Source organism: Mustela lutreola, chromosome 6 (genome assembly GCF_030435805.1).
Source record: "Mustela lutreola isolate mMusLut2 chromosome 6, mMusLut2.pri, whole genome shotgun sequence".
In the NCBI taxonomy this organism is placed as follows: domain Eukaryota; kingdom Metazoa; phylum Chordata; class Mammalia; order Carnivora; family Mustelidae; genus Mustela; species Mustela lutreola.
This window is the reverse complement of record NC_081295.1, coordinates 86,435,693-86,456,611: the sequence shown is the minus strand read 5'-3', so window position 1 is coordinate 86,456,611 and position 20,919 is coordinate 86,435,693. Positions and strand designations below refer to the sequence as shown.

The 20,919-nt window shown below is 40.5% G+C and overlaps 1 protein-coding gene across 1 annotated transcript in view; it reads right to left on the bottom strand.

The window, feature by feature from the left end:
- The window catches only part of DNAH8 (dynein axonemal heavy chain 8), a 377,764-nt gene that overhangs the window by 94,722 nt on the left and 262,123 nt on the right, over nt 1-20,919 (bottom strand). Inside the window, exons 71-79 of the mRNA XM_059177846.1 lie at nt 19,058-19,195; nt 17,524-17,651; nt 16,130-16,301; nt 13,978-14,133; nt 9,192-9,347; nt 6,718-6,900; nt 2,815-2,920; nt 1,303-1,555; nt 1,003-1,193 (exon numbers count right to left, since the gene is read on the bottom strand). Coding sequence (XP_059033829.1) covers nt 1,003-1,193; nt 1,303-1,555; nt 2,815-2,920; nt 6,718-6,900; nt 9,192-9,347; nt 13,978-14,133; nt 16,130-16,301; nt 17,524-17,651; nt 19,058-19,195 — 1,483 coding nt within the window. The remainder of the gene's footprint in view (nt 1-1,002; nt 1,194-1,302; nt 1,556-2,814; nt 2,921-6,717; nt 6,901-9,191; nt 9,348-13,977; nt 14,134-16,129; nt 16,302-17,523; nt 17,652-19,057; nt 19,196-20,919) is intronic.

Below are 20,919 nucleotides of genomic sequence, written 5' to 3'. Positions count from 1 at the left end.
GAAAGTCTGGGATTGTTTGTATGGCCACAAAATCTGGTCTATTCTGACTGAAATTAGGTCCCCAAATCACATTCACTTCTACTCAGCCTTCAGAGTCCTTTTTAAAGGCCACTTTAACTCCTTGCAGGGAGAGGGACAGCTGGGAAATGATTTATTAAGCTTTACACAAAGAGCAAAAAGTGTAAGAGATATTTAAAACATTAAACATTTTTCCCATGGATAGAATCATCTGAAAAATTCATGGCTTACCCCACAACAGTGTATTTTCCAAAGAGCTCCTACTGGCCTCACCCAACACAAGTCTCTCCTTCCTTTTAGACATTAAGACTTTGTTTTTAGCTCTTTTCTAACAGTGAGAGTATTCTGTCTTGTTTTGCAATAATTTTTTTTTTATTATCTCTATCCCCATAATAATACTGTTTTCTTTGAAAGCAATGTCTGGTTTACCCTTCTATCCCAACATTACTATGCTGGGTGCAGAGTATATGCTTAATAAATATTTGCTTAACCAAATTGAATGAAAATACAACTCTTTGATATTCTTGATAATACTTTTAACATGGGAGATGAGCATTGAATAGGACTAACTTCCAGTACAAAATACACGTGTGCCTTTTGCAGTCTTAAAAGTTGTGATAATCCCTTGCTCAAGGAATTGTTCTTTTGTGATAGGAACCTCCTTACTAGCCTCACTTTTCTTCCCTTTTGCCTTCAGGTTTCCTAATCCCAGGCAACGATGATCAAACTTCAGGTAATGATATAACTAAAAAAAAAATAATAAAAAGAAAAACCCACGGAGTGAACACAGACCTGAAATAAATCATCTTGAGTTACCAGAGCAAAACGAATGGGAATCAGAAAAGGAAAATGAGGTACAAAGAATTTCCCTTTCATGGGAACATGATTTCCCCACTGTATCATAAAAACAGGTCCCCAGCACATCAAAGAGCATATCAGAAGCAACCTCCTTTACATACCACATTCATATTCTAAGCCCTTCACCTTTAATGAGAGCCTGAAACTCCCTGTGCTTCACTGTTCCTCTCTGAAGATCAATCTTCAAGGTCATGAGGAGTACAAAGAGGAATTTGTGGTTTTCGTACAGGCCTCGGACAGAGTATATAAAAACTTCATATGTCAGATACTCAATAATATTTGTAATTCTCTTTTGAGGCAGTGGAGACTTCTCAGATCTGCAATACATTTTAAAAATTAAGGATGTCAACAGCCATCACTAAGACAGTAGGAAAACAAACACAAATTTTAAATGGCTCCCCACGGGGCTAGGGAGGGCCTCCCTACCTGGCCATGGACTGGTCAAATAACTTCAAGAACTGGGCCAGCGAGGTCTGGTACATGATGTTGACCATGCTCATCTCTGTGATGAGAAAGTAGAGGATGCTTCCGCGGGTGGCAGCAGGTCGGAACTCCTCCTGAGCCGTGTTTATTTTGATCTCCGTCTCTGCAGCCACGTGCAGCTTTTCACTTACTTCGGCTGCTGTGTGCTTGGTGGTTCGAAGAACACCAATGAGAGATTCGTCGTCTACCAAGGAACCTAAAAGCCAAACAGGAAAACCCTAGAGCACAAGAAGGGGAAGCCCACAAAGCAAGAGGCAGCACTTCTAAAATCGACCTGCTCATTTTCACATCAATTTCTTCAATGCCCCTCCAGGTAGAAGGGCGTATATTAACACGCTGAGAGGCTTCTGGCCCAACTGTCATTTGATGCCTGAATCCTTCCAAACACCCTTGCGGACAAGTTATCCCAGATGCTTCCTGTAAATCTGCAAAAGGGGATTCCCAAGGCAGCCCACATGACTGGTCTCCAAAGGTCTGAAGACAAAATCTGGCCACCTCCACCCACCACCTCCACCCGGCGGTTTACTACTGTAAATTGAAATTCACCTCTCAGCCATCTCTGCTAATAGCAGGATGCCCAAGGGTATCCAAATGGCTGGGAGAAGTCACTGGACCAGAGCGCAGACAACTTCATCAACATAAGCAGTGTGATCAAGGCAGATGAAAAGGACTCTTCCCTGTGGTCTCCATCAAGCAGTGCGGGAGCATGGCATGAGAATCATCTACCTTGTACTTCTGGGAGGTTAAGGTTTTTGTTTATCCAAGGCATAAAGTGCTATTGGGAAGCATTCATTATGAGTTGTAATAAATGGTAGGATTTAGGCTACTGGAATTTGCCTACTGCAGAACAATACAGTGTTTGCTGATGTTAGTGTCATTGGATAGGATGTTTTTTATTTATTTAGAGAGTCTCCATCCCCAGATCAGGGTGTGGCATGATGATCTGACTGCCCGAAGGAGAATACACCCCTGACTTCTAAGCAGGAGGTCAAGGCCAGTGGGGAGTGAGCCTGGGCCTTTGGTGCTCAAGAACGGCTGATACAGATTACACACATCATCACCCATTGTGGTAATTGCATTTCAGCACCAAATGCAAGAGTTGATCTTTAAAAAAAAAAAAAAAAAACAATAGATGAGGCACATTAGTTTCCTTTGGGCAAGCAAATTAGCCTATTACCAGTCACCTAGCTCTATTGGGAGCCCTTATTTTTTTTCAGGAGAGAGCAAATACATCTAGAAAACTGTTCTTCTCAAATGCTCAGACTCTGTTTGCTAATTCAAAAATCACATTCTCTGCGGTCCCTCTTTAAATGTCTAGAGGGAAAGTGCCTCGCTTGTGTTTGCATTAATAACTCAACAGTTTCCTAACACCTATAATACTGAGATGCTGAAAACAAGGCCCACGAAACCCTTACTTGGGACCATCATTCAGTTTACTTGTTCATAACACAGTACCTTTTGTGGCGCTTAACTTGTAGAGAAGGTTGTCTTCAAGTTCCTTCATCTTCCGCCTGTTGAATGTCACATCCTCCAAAAGTTTAACCCTCTCAGACTCTAATTCCTGTTAAGAAACAAAAAATAGAGGTGCCCAGATGGCTCAGTCGGTTAAGTGTCTGCCTTCAGCTTGGGGGAGTCTGCTTCTCCCTCTCCCTCCCCCTGTTCACTCTCTCTCTCTCAAATAAATAAAGAAAATCCTTTTTTTTTTTTTTTTTTTTCCAAATCCAGATTTTAAAAAAGAAAGAAACAGGGGCATCTGGTGTCTCAGTCGTTAAGCATCTGCCTTCGGCTCAGGTTATGTTCCCGGGGTCTTAGGATCAAGTCCTGCAACAGGCTCCCTGCTGAGCAGGGAGCCTGCTTTCCCTCTGCCTACATCTCCCCCATCTTGTGCTCTCTCTTTAAAAACAAACAAACAAACAAGAAATAATAGCCAAATTGTAATCACCAGTCACTATGGCAAATCCAATTTACTTAGTGCTTCTTAACAGTTTTTAAAAAGTTTATTTCTTTTAAAGATTTTATTTATTTATTTGAGAGAGAGAGAGAGAGAGAGAGCGTGAGCGCACAAGCAGAGGGAACAGCAGGCCAAGGGAGAGGGAGAAGCAGACTCCCCGCTGAGCAGGGAGCCCTGATGCAGGGCTGGAGTAGGATCCTGCCCTGAGCTGAAGGCAGATGCTCAATGGACTGAGCCACCCAGGTGCTTCCAGTTTTTAAAAGATTAAACTAAAGTGCCTCTGGAAGGCCTTAATTTGGTTGGATGCTTTTTAAGAAATTATGCCCACTAGTACTAGGTTTCCACACTGCTTACTCTGGCATGCACAAGATTCCCCTGCTAAAGGAATTTTGTCTGATTATCCTCCATGCTCCCTTCCTGGCTCTAAGTTTATTTAAATTAGAGTGTCTCATTCTCTTGGTCCTGCCCCACATGGCCTCTGTGTGAAATGCTAACTTTTTGGCCATCAGAAGTAGTAGAAGCAGAGATGTAATATCAAAGCACCATGAGGACAGCCAAGCCCAATGTCAGCTCTTGGTCTGGGATCTACCTGTAGGGACACCAGGTATCTGGTCTACCAGAGCCAGCTGCCAATACAAATCCATTTTCCATTGTTTTACATCTCCTTCCACCAGAGGGGCTAAACTGGATGTTTGGAAGGCACATTTTTTCCTACAAGAATAATGTCTTCTTTAATCATATTTTGAAAAAATGTTAAGTTTTCAGAAAAGGTGCAAGACGGATATAATTAACTCTCATAAATGTTTTGCTCAGATTCACCAGATACCATTTTGCGTTATCACTCTCTTTATATATATAATACTTATTATCATTGTTGTTCTTCTATTATTGGTGAACCATCTGCTGAGGTCATGATCCTTTACCCCCCTAAAAACTTCAGCAAATCTCCTAAGAACCAGGACATTCTCTTGCACTAGTATAGTCCAATTTTCAAATTCAGGAGATTTAACATGGATATAATACTCTTGCTACATGCAGAGTAAATTAAAGTTGTCTGAATAGCATTTTTACAGCATTTTTTCCTGATCTTATACAGAATCACACATTGTATTTAGAATTATGTTAGAAGGAGGTGTTTTTAAACTACTTATCTGAGAAAGTTTCTTGAACAACCATTTCAGAAGTTCTACCACTTTCTGAAAGCCTTAAACCACTTTGTGGATCCGAAGCTATGGCAAGGTGTTCACCTCTACACCTGGCACATCTTGCATCATTGTCTGTGTGTCGATCGTGTCCCTCCAATGAGATTCTGTGTATCTAGAGGGCAGACACTTGTCCTATTCACTTTTGTATTCTTGACAGCATTACCTTGAGGTTTTGCAGAAAAGGGACTCAATCTGAGAAATATGTGTTAAATTGAAGTGTGCTGAATGGAGTTCAACAGTTCTATTTTACTTCTGGGGAAACTGAGAACCCAGAAAATATATATTAACTCCAAATCCCATCCCAGCAGGGTCCTCATGGCTAGTTACCAGCAAAGGCAGGATCATGCTCTTGTTCTCCAACTCCAAGACCAGTGGCTCTGGATTGCCAGAGTCCTAGAAGGTTTGCCGTGTTTGATGGGGGTGGCAACGAAGGTCATGGCTGCATTTGCGGGGGAGTACCTAATGAGCTGTTTCCATTAGGATGGTCACCTCTGGGTGGCAGTATAAGAATATCTGGACAAAATGAAATCCCATGAGCCTCCTTCTCAGTGTGATCTGGCAAAACAAGCATCATGGTACAGTAGGCACTCATGGGTTCTACAGCATCATCTGAAAGGTTTATCTAGAAGGCCTGACAGGATGGAAAGTCGGTGTGCTTTTAGAAGCTCAGACCCTATTCTCTCTGACTTCTGTTTGTTCTTCTGTAAAATGAGGATGTAAGAGCAGGATAGTTAAGAAGGTTAAACATCATGGTCAGGATGTCCTCCTACAGATTGTGTGTTTTGGCTTTTCCCAGCAAGGACGGTATAAGCACCTTAGTGCATCCCTTGAAGAGGAAACTGGGGCCTAGGAGAGAGTGTGTGGGCTTTTTGGGGACATGGGATGTAGCCTGCCTTAGACTGTGGAGTGGCCTGCCTTAGGGAAGTTCGGGCAGCCTGTATGTGGCACCTGGACCCATGAGGAATCCTCTCACATCAGACCAACAGCACGAGTGAGACCATCAAGGAAGGACTGATTTTCAACAGGTGTCACCATGTGGCCCTAAGAGGTGATGAGCAATGAGCTAAAGGGCCCGGGCTCTCTCTGCCAGGCTGTGGAAAGAGCATGGCTCCCTTACTAGACTGTAGAAGCCCCCGGCTGTTTGTTAGAAGGGAAGGTCAAACAGCTAGTGAGAGCGGAGGCTGGGACTATGTCCCCTTGGTTCTGCTTTGCCCAGAATGGTCCCCTTTAAGGGCCGGCCCCGCCGTAGGGCTTCCCCTCGCCTTTTACTGAGTCTGTTTCTCTGGTGTGAGGATCATTTCTCCTGCCCTCTTCCAATGTCTTTCCCATGTTGGTGGCATCTACTCCTATCTCTTGTCTTTCTCGTTTGCTTGTCCAGTCTTCTGCTACTGATCTTTCCCTCACCCTCCCACGGGAAGCCTCTCTGGTCTTAGTATTGCTAACCTTGCCCTTTCCTTGAACCTTCAATACTCAAATTAATTCTAGGTAGGCAAACATAATCTTTCTCAGATTTTACGCAAATATGTTTTCCATATGCAAATAAGTATAATTACATTTTATGCAAGCATATTTTATGCATAATGTTAAATGTATTCTGACATTTATCTCAAAAATTAGTTTCAACTTGTATCAGTCTCTTAAAATCTTCCTGTTTTAAGTTGTTCTTTGTTTTATGAGAACCCTCAATCATACTTAATTTCTCTGTCTTAATGTAAATTTTATTTGATTAAAATTCAAGTTAGGCTTTCTGTATCACTACAGTACTAGAATGTAGTAGTTGAAAATACCCCAGTGGTAATACACTCATTCAGAGTAATTTCTTTTTCTCCAGGATCATTATTTTAGTGAATTTTTCAGGAATGTCAAAGAGCATCTATCCCTAGGACTACAGATAAGAGCTCAACATACTCCAAGGATTAAAGACAGAAGTAGAAAGAACAGTGTGAGTGGTGTGTGTGTGCACGTGTATATGTATGTGTACACACATGTATATATGTTTGCAGTTGGAGGACAGCTGAGTTAGTTACATGATTTCTTGACAGGACTTGACAGGAGACAACTAAACTAATATTTATGCTTACGAAGGTAAATAAAAATTCGCTTCATTTTTTTCCCTTCCCAAATACTTAAAAATTTCATAACCCATTTTAAGTATTTATTATGATTTATTAGAAGTACTGGTTTACCTTGAGAAATTATTACCTGTTTCTCAGTTAAAATCACTCTCCTTAATAACTGATTCTCAAGTCCTTTCATGGTGACGGTAAAATCAATAACTGATGTTTTAGCATTGATCTCAGGGGTAAAGGCAGGGTTGGGTAGCTTCGTGGTAATATACAGTTTAAATGTAACCATGAGATCACATTCCTTATCACCAACTTTCACCTACATCAATTCAAATACCAAATTAAAAACAGCTTAAGCAACAGGACAAGGAATTTGGGGTTAACTTAGGAAAGAATTTACCAGAGGTCAGGGCTGTGAAACTTGAATGAATTGCAAAGGAAAAGGTTATAAGACTTTAATCACTGATTTTAAATAATTCAGATTCGCGGTCTTGCCAGGAGACGTTGCTAACCATGACACCAAACAAATTAAATGAACAAACAAATTAAATGAAAAATTTATCCCCAACATATGTAGAATAAAGGAAAACTCAAACACATCTCAGATTTGACTGTTTTCTCCCACTAGAGGAAATTTTTTCCTACCGAGGAAATTTGTGGAGTTTAGAAGAAGTGTTTGTTATTTCTCTTTGCATTTCAATCGTATCCAAAGCATATTTGACAACAGAAAGGAATAATGAAATTTTCAAAGAAAAAAATGCCAACATTTTTTTCCACAAACATGACATTTATCTTAAACACTACAATTTGCAGTATACTATATTAAAAAAACAACTGATTTTATTATCTGAAATTAAGGTGGAAATTATATCATTTTCAAAGGACTTAGATTTTTTTTTTTAAAGACTTTATTTATTTATTTGACAGACAGAGATCACAAGTAGGCAGAGAGGCAGGCAGAGGCTCTTTGCCGAGCAGAGAGCTTGATGTGGGGCTTGATCCCAGGACTCTGGGATCATGACCTGAGCTGAAGGCAGAAGCTTAACCCACTGAGCCACCCAGGTGCCCCTAAAGGACTTAAATTTTTTTTAAATTTATTTATTTTCAGAAAAACAGTATTCATTATTTTTTTACCACACCCAGTGCTCCATGCAATCCGTGCCCTCTATAATACCCACCACATGCTACCCCAACCTCCCACACCCCCGCTACTTCAAACCCCTCAGATTGTTTTTCAGAGTCCATAGTCTCTCATGATTCACGTCCCCTTCCAATTTACCCCAACTCCCTTCTCCTCTCTAACTCCCCATGTCCTCCATGATATTTGTTATGCTCCACAAATAAGTGAAACCATATGATAATTGACTCTCTCTGCTTGACTTAATTCACTCAGCATAATCTCTTCCAGTCCCATCCATGTTGCTACAAAAGTTGGGTATTCGTCCTTTCTGATGGAGGCATAATACTCCATAGTGTATATGGACCACATCTTCCTTATCCATTCGTCCGTTGAAGGGCATCTTGGTTCTTACCATGGTTTGGCGACCGTGGCCATTGCTGCTATAAACATTGGGGTACAGATGGCCCTTCTTTTCACATCTGTATCTTTGGGGTAAATACCCAGGAGTGCAATTGTAGTGTCATAGGGAAGTTCTATTTTTAATTTCTTGAGGACTTAAATTTTTAATTAATCTTGGTTCTACATGTGGTTAGAAACCACATCTATAAGGCATTACCATGCTCTCAAGCACCATGCTTTCACACTACAGAGAAGAATCTCTTCTTTTGAAAGACCTTCAGGAATAAAAATCCTACACCCTCCTTTGGCATGTTAAATACAGCACATTAAAGACTCACGTTATGAAGAAAAATTTTCTAAATAAATCTTTGTTTAATGAGAACATTTGCATTCTGTACTTATTCGGTGATATTTGTGAAATTAAATTGTCCAAAGTGAAAAATCTGCATCAGAAATGCTGTCATTCGTCAAGAAATAAAACCAAAGAAGCCTAAAGGTGGAGAACACTGCCAATTAAGAAAGAAACACTTCTACTGAGAACCATTCATGTTCTCACCAATGATGGGAAACGTGACTCCTCAGCTTCTAGCAAAGTCTGTTTAGATTGAAAGTTAATACAGAAAGAAATGAACAAATCAGTGTCCATAGACTTTATTAAAATGGCATTTTCTCCCTGTGAGAAAATGTAAGCTTTATTATACAGATGAATATATGACTTGTAATTGTAAATTATAAATTATAAATCCAATTTTCTCAGAGCTGCCAATATATATACACATATAGTGTGTAATACTAATATATTATTATGACCAGACAATGTCTTTCCTTAATATGTTATTTAGTGTCAGCTAAATGGTTACTCTTACCAAAATATTGCTCTCCCCCTGTATTTTTCATATATAATTTTAAAAATAAGAGAAATGCTAAATATAAGTTTGGAAATAATTTTTCCAGTGTATCAAATACTACCACCTGAAGCAAAGGAACCTGTGCTGCTATGCTCAAAAAGATAAGTAGATGTCACCATTGTTCTTTTCTTGTCGTCTTCTTCTTTTTTTTTTTTTTTTTTTTTCCCCCTTCCCAAAGCTCACCTTGAATGTGGTGCCTGATTTAATGAAATTCTTTTCTAATACATTATCCAGGACTGGATCCAGCTCTTCACTAATGTCCTCAATGAGAAGGGGTCGGCCCAAGGAAAGGCTGTCCTCCAAGTGTGTGCGGAAATATTTATGGTTCAGAGATGTTACCTAAAAATAAAAGGTTCATTGCTATAGAAACGTGATAAAGGATGTGCTTATTTCCCAGGTGGAAACCAAGAGAATTGTTGCAAAGTGCCTGAGAATTTTAAGGGCGATATAGGATGCTTTATGAAAATAAAAGTAAGGACATTTAATTTTCCAAACTTGGTGAGCTCATGACTTTGTGGAAGCCTTGGAGGAGCAACAGTCTCTCTGATCCCAACACGAGAATCGAGCGGCACTCCTCAGAGCTTCGCTCCTACACAGAGCACAGAAGTAATCACGGACTAAACCTGCTACATTTACAGTTACAACTGTACAGGGAAAGCAAAGTAACTTTGCAAATTTGCAATATTCATTTATCTCTTCAGGACCACTCATGAGATCATCAAGTGATTAAAAAAATAGGCATAAGAATGCCAGAAATTATATATGGAGTCAAACCCAGAGCCCATCCATGTATTCTGCCTCTAATAGTGGCACAATGGAAGAAGAGGGTAGATACTTCATTTACAATTTCAATATACAAAATCAACTTAAAAGACTGTATATTCACTTTTTTTTAAATTAGAATTCTGAGTACCTGGTGGGGCCCACTGTTTTAGTTCAGTGTTCGCTGAGTAGTTAAAATAGATATACAAGGGGCACCTGTGTGGCTCAGTCAGTTAAGCACCTGCCTTTGGCTCAGGTCATGATCTCAGGGTCCTGGGATCAAGCCCTGCATCATGCTCCCTGCTCAGCAGAGAGCTTGCTTCTCCCTCTGACCCTCCCCGCATCATGCTCTCTGTCTCTCTCTCTCTCTCTCTGTCTCTGTCTCTCTCTCTCTCTTGGTCTCTCAAATAAATAAAATCTTTAAAAAAAAAATAGACACACTGGGCTGGTTGATCTTTGCATTGACCAAATGGCTTTGAACTCTGACTTCTGTGATTCCCTCCCCTGCCTAAATGGGAGGATTCCTGAAGGTTCAGCCCTCAATTCTCTGTCTCCTCATACTTTACATCTGGATTCTGCTACTGTCTCTATGTGGCTGTGAGTGCTGATCTTAAGACACAAGGAAGATCCTCTGGGATAGCAGGTGATTAAGGGAGTGGAATTAAAAGATATCATCTCTCACCTGCTATGAAAAAAAGATGTGGAATTAAAAATTAAATAAGTCTACTCTTTCCTGTTTTGGATAAAAAGGGAAATAACTAAAAGAAAAAATTCTGCACATGAAGGAATTTGTTTCCCTGGATGGATAGCTTTATTTACACAAATGATGAGCTGTGAAAGACCTCATTATGAGTTGATAAGGTAAATGAATCTAAACAAAGAGCTTTAACCAGCTTATTAAACAAGATGAAACAAGATCCTAATGAGACTAAGTATAATTGTCCTGCTCTGTTTCCTAAGGAGTAAATTCTGTTTTTGTGATTTGCTTCCTAAGTGTGATGGTTAATATTACATGTCAACTTGATGGGGGTAAGGGATGCCCAGAGAGTTGATGTACATTATTTTAGGCTTTCTTTGTGGGTGTTTCCAGAATAGACTAGCCTTGGAATAGTAGACTGAATAAAGAAGATCACCCTCATTTATCTTTGGGTGGGCTTCGGCCAATCCACTGAGAGCCTGTATAGAGCCCAAAGATGGAAGAAGAGCAAATTTGCTCTCTGCTTGAGCTGTGACATCCATATTCTCCTGCCCTTGGACATCAGCAACTGGTTCCAGGGTCTTCAGATTTGAACTGGGACTTATACCACTGACTCCCCTGGTTCACAGACCTTCAGAGTTTAGACTGGGACTACCTTCTAAACTCATGCCCAGTCTGCCTGGAACTGTAACTTGTAGACAGCAGATTGTGGGATTTCTTAGCCTCTCCAAACCCATGAGCCAATCTCTCATAGTAAATCTTTTTCTAGATATCTGTATTTATTTATTTATTTTTATTTTTATTTTTTATTATTATGTTCAATTAGCCAACCTATGGTACATCAATAGTTTTTGATGTAAAGTTCAACAATTCATTAGTTGAGTATTTTTTTTAAAAAAACTTTATCTATTTCATTTTTGAAAGAGAACGAGAAAGAGTCGCACATGAATGGGGGGAGGGGCAGATAAAGAAGCAGACTCCTCGCTGAGCAGGGAGCCTAATGTGGGGCTTGATCTCAGGACCCCAGGATCATGACCTGAGCCAAAGGCAGATGCTTAACTGACTGAGCCAACCAGGAACCCTTTCACCTGATTTTCTTGTGTAGAAACACTATGTGGTAGCTACCATCAGAGCCTGGGTCACCTGCACAGAGACTCTGGTATTGGGTCTTTACAAGGTGGTCAGTGAATTCTTTACAGGGAAACTTGACCTTCTCTTTCTGGAAGTGATAGCTGAAGGTTCTGGAAACTGTTGAAGGTGGCCTCGGCAAAGCTGCCACAGTGGAATGCAGTCCTGGGCATGTGAAACACGTTTTGTTTTTATTTATAAAGTGTTTCCCTTTTCATTTTGTTTTCCTTCCCAAATAAGGAAATACTATTTTTGTTTTGTTCTGTTCTCATTTATGTGTGTCTGTGCATGTAGTTACCCAAACATTTAAAAAATATAACGACTCCTAAGTAAGGAGACTAGAGTTCAATCTCCTTACGTTCCAGGAGTTGATGGCTTTAAAACGTGTTGGTATCTCTGGCATATTTCTGTTACTTCCTCAAGAAGATTGCTGAGACTGGGTGACATCAGGAAGCATCAAAGTCTAGCAAGGAGCTTAATGCCAAAATGTAGAGACAAAGCTATGATCAGGAAAATCAAGAGTAGGAAAAGTAGGGAGATGGACAGTCAGTAGAGGCGAGAGGAATGGAACAGGGGACACGCTGCAGCTACACTGGGTCCAGGAGCTGAAGTTCAGGGGCAGGAATGCTCTGGTACATGCTACTCGCGCTTTCCTTCTGTGAAGACCGCTCCTCAGATGCTACATTCCCATTGGCTTCATTTCCCTTAACTCTCCTCCTCTGCTGACACCCTCTTTCTGAGGTTTCTCTGGGTTTTCCAAATAAACAGATTGGTGCATTGTATCCTGGAAGATCAGTGAGCTGGGAGTATCTCAGGGGTGTCCCTGAGCACGGGGCAGCTCCCACCTGTCAGGGAAGCCCTCATCTCAGAAGGAAATCATCCAGTATTACACTGGGAAGTGATGTTTGTTGTAGGCTTTTGGTAAATGCTCCTTATCTGATTAAGGAAGAGCCCTCCTGTTCTTAGTTTGTGGGAGGTTTTATCATGAATGGGTGTTGAATTTTACCAAGTGTTTTTCTGCGTTAATCAAGATGATCACATGATTTTCCTGTTTTTTTTTTCCTTGTAATGATGGCACACTTTGATTCCTTGAAATTCAATATCTGAATTCCTACTCTATAGAAAAAACAGTGCAGAAAACAAAAATAAAAATCTTGCCAGCAAGAAGTTTACGATACAGTAAAGACAAAAAACAAATGTGCAATGAACAGTATTGAAGACAGACTCTAAGTCCACATCAGAAATCCAAACAAGACATTGTGAGCATTTAGGAGAGGCTATTTTAAACTGAGGACACAGGGGAGTCTTGACAAAGGTACTGCTGGATGTGGACTCAGAAGAACACTCAAGAGATTTATCTGGGATGTAAGTGAAGGGGGCAATAGGGTAGGGCAATAGACATCCTGGCTAATAGAAGAGCATAAGCAAAAATATGGAGGCAGGAAACTTAGAACTCTGCGAACATTGCCCGGGAAATAGAATAGTCTGTATTGGTAGTTAAAATATTGATGGTAAATCTGAGATTGGAATCCTGCCTTTGTCTACCTCTATCTTAAAATTAAGATCTTATTATGGGGTGCCTGGTGGCTCAATCAATTAAGCATCTGACTCTCAATTTCAGCTCAGGTCATGATCTCAGGGTTATGAGACGGAGCTGTACATCAAGTTCTGCACTAGGCGTGGAGCCTGCTTAAGATGTTCTTTCTCTCCCTTGCCCTCTGCCCCTCCACTCCTCCCTCTCTAAATTAATTAATTAATTAAAAATAAACACTTTATTAGACCCCAAGTCTTTTTTTTTTTTAAAGATTTTATTTATTTATTTGACAGACAGAGATCACAAGTAGGCAGAGAGGCAGGCAGAGAGAGAGGGAAGCAGGCTCCCTGCTGAGCAGAGAGCCGGTTGCAGGGCTTGATCCTAGGACCCTGAGATCATGACCTAAGCCGAAGGCAGAGGCTTTAACCCACTGAGCCACCCAGGTACCCCTATACCCCAATTCTAAAACTGGACTGCACAATGTCATATTGTACCATGGGCCTGAGCTAGGATGGAGCAAATATCCTTAAACCGAGGAGTCATGAGTTCTATTTTTGCTGCTTTCTTGTAAGTCTAAACTCAAGGCCCAGAATAAAAGCCACATGCAATATTGGCAACAGCAGAAGAGACAGGGAAAGGGATAGACAGGAGAATGTATCATGAGAGAACACAAAAGAGAGAAAATAATCAGAACCCTTGCCCCAAATCACTGTTAAAAAAAAACTCAAGGTTATAAATTAACAAACAGTTATCAGAGATGACAACTTTATGACTGGCAGAATCAACTGAAATTTTGGGAAAACTTCATGATTTTAGGAAAGCTTTCCCGTACACCAAATGGTACGTACCTGCAAGTCATTTTCTCTTTCCTTGGATTTAATCCAAGTTTTGCCTTGAGTCTGTGGGTCTATGAGGAGTGGGTATCTGGTGGCCTTTGTCACAATGATGCCATTCTGAATTGAGAGGTCATCTCCTGGTAATCCCTGCAGACCCCACTCCCCAATCTAAGTAACAAGAAACAGATATGGCCAGTCAGAGGAGAACAAGAACGCTTTTATAGTAATTAAGTGTCACAATATTAGAAGAATTTAATACTGGGATACATATTTTTTTCCATTGAGACTCTAAAATGGATACCTAGAAAAAAAAACAAATTTGTAAATGTGAATCAAATAACATTCACGTAAAAAAAATAAATTTATAATCTAATGAATCCTTTAATGACCCAAGATGAGGACTTAGTCCCTTATGCTACATTTTTTTTTTTAATTTATGAGAGAATATGGTAAAATCTGTGGATTTTTGAAGCGTGGTTGCTGAATATTCAGAGAACATAGGGGCTTAAAATACGGTAAGCCTGGGTGAGTGGTGGGAACAAGGCTAGGCAGGGTTAGTGGGAAGAACACATGGAAATGCCTGGAAGGATAAGCACCAAGGATTAAACCCCTGAAGCTTCCAGCTCCAAATAGCTTCCAGCTATTTGTATAGCTGGAGGCAGAGAAATTAGGAGAGATAAAATATTATATTGGCAGGTGCTCATCAATGACATTTAAAAAATATTTCCTGGGTCATCTGGCTGGCTCAGTTGGAAATACATGCGACTCTTGATATTGGGGCGGTGAGCTTGAGTCCCACTTAGGGGGTAGAGATCACTGAGAAATAAATAACTCAACTTAAAAAACATCCTCCCTAATTATGAGAGAATTGCCAGCCTGCCTTCCCGTGGTCAATAAAATCACCAGCGATCCAATGAATCCACCAGCCTCCATGCTCATTAAATTATCCCAGCAGCCCCCAAAGGCCATAATTAATAAGGAATACCCTGGCCCACTTTGCCTCGTCAGTGTCCACTGCATCTTTAATTACCTAGTCCCTGGAAACAGGCAGTTGAACACTGTTTGAATTGGAAAACATTAATTTTTTAACTTTTAAATACGATAACAGGGAACTAATAGCACGGCTTCCCAAAGGAAAAGGCCACTGGGGAACTTATTTACAGATCAGAAAGCAGCTCAGGAATACAAATTGCCTGGAAGGCATTTAATGCCAGAGGAGATCTGCCAGAGACACTGAAAACTGACAGTGGCATCAATTCCCAGCAAGGAAGGTTAGGGTCATGGGGCCATCACGCAGTGATGCCAGAATGTACTGACGTGCTATGCTCTTGGGCACAACGAAAAGATGGCTCATGATCCAAAGAAGATTAATACCAGTACTTACGGCCTAGCTAATGCCTATAATTACCTAAAACATCTGAAAGAGTGTGACTTAATAGGAGTGGTGCAAATAATGGAAAGTTAAAATAAGGGCTCAATATTAGTAAACCTATAATTCATGAATGATCTTTTTTTTTTTTTTGAAGTTTTTATTTTTTTTAATATACTCTCCACCCACCATGTGGGTCTTGAACTCATGACCCTGAGATCAAGAGTTGCACTTTCTACTAACTGAGTCAGCCAGGCACCCCCATCTTTCAGCTCACAGCAGTGCTGTAATATTAATTCGAAAGCAAAATTTCTTAAAACTGAAAGGAACTTATGGTTTCACTTATTTGTGGAGCATAACAAATAGCATAGAGGACATGGGGAGATAGAGAGGAGAAGGCAGTTGGGGGAAATTGGAAGGGGAGGTGAACCATGAGAGACTATGGACTCTGAAAAACAGTCTGAGGGTTTTGAAGGGGTGGGGGGTGGGAGGTTGGGGTACCAGGTGGTGGGTATTAGAGAGGGCACGGATTGCATGGAGTACAGGGTGTGGTGCAAAAATAATGAATACTGTTATGCTGAAAATAAAAAATAAATTTAAAAAAATATCTCAAAAAAAAAACTGAAAGGAACTTTTATACCAAAAAGAAATGTTGCTTTTTTTGTTAATTCTTAAGTATTTTCAAAACAGTCTTTTCAATTAAATGAAAAAAGAAAAAAAAAAAGTAGGTGTACTGTGATTTCTCAGTGAGTAAGGGTGGAATTCAAAGAATATTATGAAGAAAGTGACACTCACTGTTGGGGGATCCACCAACATTGAAATAAGATTCAGGTTTTCTGTGAAAGGAATCTTCCGAGCTCTCAGCTCTATCTCCCATTGATCTTTAAGCAAATAGTTCCTAAATATCTGATTGAAAGGACCAAGGTAGGAAAGGAATCCAGTGCACAGCAGAATATCACCTACAAGTCTGTGGGGAAAGGAGACAACGTGGGTCACCTAACACATTCACTCTCTCCCATTAATGGGTCAGAAAGGCCACAGTTCAGCCTTACTAGGCAAAATCCTTCTCCGTTCCCTGCTTAACACTTGGTAACCAGACATGGAGAGACCATGCAAAGGGAGCCCCCAGAGTGCCCGGGGGGCTCAGTTGGTTAAGTGACTGCCTTCAGCTCAGGTCATGATCCTGGGATCCCGGGATCGAGTTCCACATCGGGCTCCCCACTGCTCTACAGGGAGGCTTCTTCTATGCTCTGCCTGTCATTCCCCTTGCTTGTTCTCACTCTCTCTGTGTCAAATAAATAAACAAAATCTAAAAAGAAAAAAAAAAAAAAGAATCCATTAAAAAAAAAAAAAAGGAGCCTGCAAACCCAAGTGGTGGTAGTAGGAGCCGCATTTGGGGTAGGCCAAGGAGCAAGAGAGAAACAGCTTCCTTTAAGCCTGTAGGTTTAGTCTTGACTCCTAAGAAGGAAAGTATCCTTTTACCATGCCATGCTCTGGTCCCGCTCAGACTCAGTCCCGATAAATATTTCCTTCTCCTCCTCCCACTTCTTGCTATTCTCTGCCTCTTCCATTCCCCTTTCTTCCAGTTTTCTGAGAACACCAATAGACACTATGACAGGGCACCCTGGTACTTAGAGCAACTGATCCACACGTTGAAAATCACTGAGATGAAGAGTGCAGAACTGGAGAAATTATGTAGACAGTTCTGGCCGATCCAAACAATATTGGAAGCACTCTTGGGGTCCCCGGGGAGCTCAGTTGGTTAATCGTTCAACTCCTGATTTCAGCTAAAGGGCACGATTACGGAGTCGTGAGATTGAGCAGCCCTGCACTGGGTTCTGCACTGGGCATGGAGCCTGCTTAAGACACTCTCACCCTCTGCACCTGCCCCTCACCCCCCACAAACAAAAACAAAAACAGCAACAACAACAAAAAGAAGCACTCGTGTTCTGAAAACCTACATTGCTGAACCAAACTTGAGATTAAAAATGTTTCACAACCATTTAATCCCTCTGTTTTACTAAGAGTGGGTAACCTCCGCTGAAGACTCGGAAATGGATATACGGAAATGAAGGAGCAAAGGGCTTCACCGGGGAGATGTATTTTATTTTCTCTCATGTCACAGAGAGGAGGTGTTTGGGGTGATGACTAAGAAGGAAAGCAATTATAACACAGGCCAAAATGTATACCTATTAATCTGAGCTTTGAACTCTTTGCTTTGCTGAGTCCACCGGACCTTTTCTCCACTCAGCCCGTCGATGAGGGTGGAAGCCGCCTGCATCTTTTTCCGGCACATATCCGCATCGTTTACCAAATCCTACATTCAGAAAGGGAGAAGATCCCAAAGAACTTTTTTAAGTATTTAATCAAACATCCACTGTATTCACACATAAAAACACAGGGAGGAATTTCTTAGATTGCAAAATAAATGTAATAGTCTAAAAAAGCAATGTGAGTGAAACTTTACATATTAAATTCTGGTAATTAATCCATAATGTAGTTATTTTAACCTTACAAAATCTCAAGAAAAGAGATTTTTGTGAGAGAGAATGCCAATCACTAAATTAATATAGCGTTTCTAGTCCGTGTTTTCAAAACAAATCAAATCAATAAAATACACCACATTAGGTTTTGGATTTAATAGTTCTCAGTTCTTGGAAGTTCACAAAGTGATTTTTTTTTTTCTCCCAGGAAATTCTACACAGCAGTGATGTGCTGCAGCCAACTTGTGTCACCTCACCAGAGCCAACCATTACATTTTAGAAGACTTGGGGGCTAATGTTAAACACAGACATTATTAAATAATTAAATCATATAAACGTGCAATTACAGAAACTACATTACAAGCAAAGGTAATGGATAATCAAAACTCATCACCTCCTAATAATTCACTACAGTTTTGGATGATCTATGCACTTGGGATTATGTTCACTGTACCTGCACGGTGCTATATGGTTGGGGTGCAGGATATAACAAGGCTAGATATACAACCGTGCCCTGCTGTGCAGCTGTTTCCAAATCTGTTCTCAATGTCAGCACATTGGTAATTGAGAACGGACAGTGGTGGGAGGACCTACACCACAGAAAACAGCCAACAGGGCAAATCATGGCTTTTCTCCCCCCGCCTCCAATCCTATTGGTACCAGACCACCACTGCCTACAACCTATCCTACAAGGTTGTATTACGAGCCCTGCCTGATAGATGAACCTTGATCAATTGCCTCATGATTATGCACCTGCACTGGATCACAAACTGACTTTTCTAACCCCCAAATCAGGACACTTTGGGTATGACATCCCAGCTTACTCTTACCAAAAATGATTATTAAAAACACAAAAAAAAGCCCTTAGAGGGACACCTGGGTGGCTCGGTAAGGTAACCACTGCCTTCGGCTCAGGTCTTGATCCTGGGGTCCTGGGATCAAGCCCCAAATCAGGCTCCTTGCTCTGCGGGGAGCCTGCTTCTCTCTCTGCCTCTGCCTGCCACTCTGCTTGCCTGTGCTCTCTTTCTCTATCTCTGACAAATAAATAAATAAAATCTTAAAAAAAAAAAAAAAAGACCTTAGAATGCCAAAAATCCCAAACAGGTAGCCACATCCTGTGAAGGACAGTCACGTATCTATTTTCTTTTTGTCATCAACATTTACCTAACTTCTATATACAATACATGCTTTTGGACAATGTTAACACCTCATTCCTGCAATTTTGTAGATTTAATCTCACCATTTTCTCACTCATGGCTGCGTCAAATTTTGCTTGTACTTTATCCAACTCAGCTTGTTTCTCATCGAGCAGCTCTTGCGCCTTCCCCAGCTCGATATTAGCAACTGCCAGACGGCCCTCCTGCTTGGCCAGGTTAGCCTTAAAAGGAAGAAGAGGTCATTGCATGGAGTGGTAGCAGGTCTGCAAAATATTTTTGGTTTTAATTTATAAATAATAACACAGATTACATAATTTTTGCCCAAGATGGTATTTTAAAAATTACTTCTTTTTTAATTAACATATAATGTATGTTACACATACATTATAACATGAATCGCCAGGTTTACACACTTCACAGCACTCACCATAGCACACATCCTCCCCAATGTCCATAACTCCACCACCCTCTCTCTACCCCCTCCCCCAGGCAACCTTCAGTTTGTTTTGTGAGATTAAGAGTCACTTATGGTTTGTCTCCCTCGCAATCCCATCTTGTTTTATTTATTCTTTCCCTACCTCCCAAACCTCCCATGTTGCATCTCCATTTCCTCATATCAGGGAGATCATATGATAGTTATTTTTCTCCAATTGACTTATTTTGCTAAGCATAATACCCTGTAGTTCCACCCATGTCATCACAAATGGCAAGATTTCATTTCTTTGGATGATTGCATAGCATCCCATTGTATCTTTATCCATTTTCTGTTGATGGACATCTAGGTTCTTTGCATAGTTTGGCTATTGTGGACATTGCTGCTATAAACATTCAAGTGCGCATGTTCCTTCGGATCATGCTTGTATCTTTAGGGTAAATACCCAGTAGTGCAATTGCTGGGTCATAGGGTAGCTCTCTTTTCAACTTTTTGAGGAATCTCCATGTGGTTTTCCAGAGTGGTTGCACCAACTTGCATTCCCACCAACAGTGTAGGAGGTTTCTCCTTTGTCCACATCCTTGCCAGCATCTGTCATTTCCTGACTTATTAATTTTAGCCATTTTGACTGATGTGAGGTGGTATCTCATTGTGGTTTTGATTGTATTTCCCTGATAACGAGTGATGGGGAGCATTTTTTCATGTGTCTGTTGGCCATCTGGATGTCTTCTTTTGCAGAAATGTCTGTTCATGCCCTCTGCCCATTTCTTGATTGGATTATGTGTTCTTTGGGTGTTGAGTTTGCTAACCTCTTTATAGATTTTGGATACTAGACCTTTACCTGATATGTCATCTGCAAATATCTTCTCCCATTCTGTCAGTTGTCTTTTGGTTTTGTTAACTGTATCCTTTGCTGTGCAAAAGCTTTTAATCTTGATGAAGTCCCAATAGTTCATTTTTGTGCTTGTTTCCCTTGCTTTTGGTGATGTTCCTAGGAAGAAGTTGCTATGGCTGAAGTCAAAGAGGTTGCTGCCTGTGTTCTCCTCAAGGATTTTGATTATTTTATTATTTTAATTATTCCTGTCTTACATTGAGTTCCTTCATCCATTTGAGTCTATTTTCATGTGTGGTATAAGGAAATGGCCCATTTTCATTTTTCTGCATGTGGCTATCCAATTCTCCCAACACCATTTGTTGAAGAGACTCTTTTTTTTTCCATTGGACATTTTTTCCTGCTCTGTTGAAGATTAGTTGACCATAGAGTTGAGGGTCTATTTCTGGGCTTTCTATTCTGTTCCATTGATCTATGTATCTGTTTTTGTGCCAGTACCATACTGTTTTGATGATGACAGCTTTATAAAAGAGCTTGAAGTCTGGAATTGTGATGCCACCAACTTTGGCTTTCTTTTTCAATATTTCTCTGGCTATTTGAGGTCTTTTCTGATTCTGCATAAATTGTAGGATTATTTGTTCCATTTCTTTGAAAAAAATTCACAGTATTTTGATAGGGAT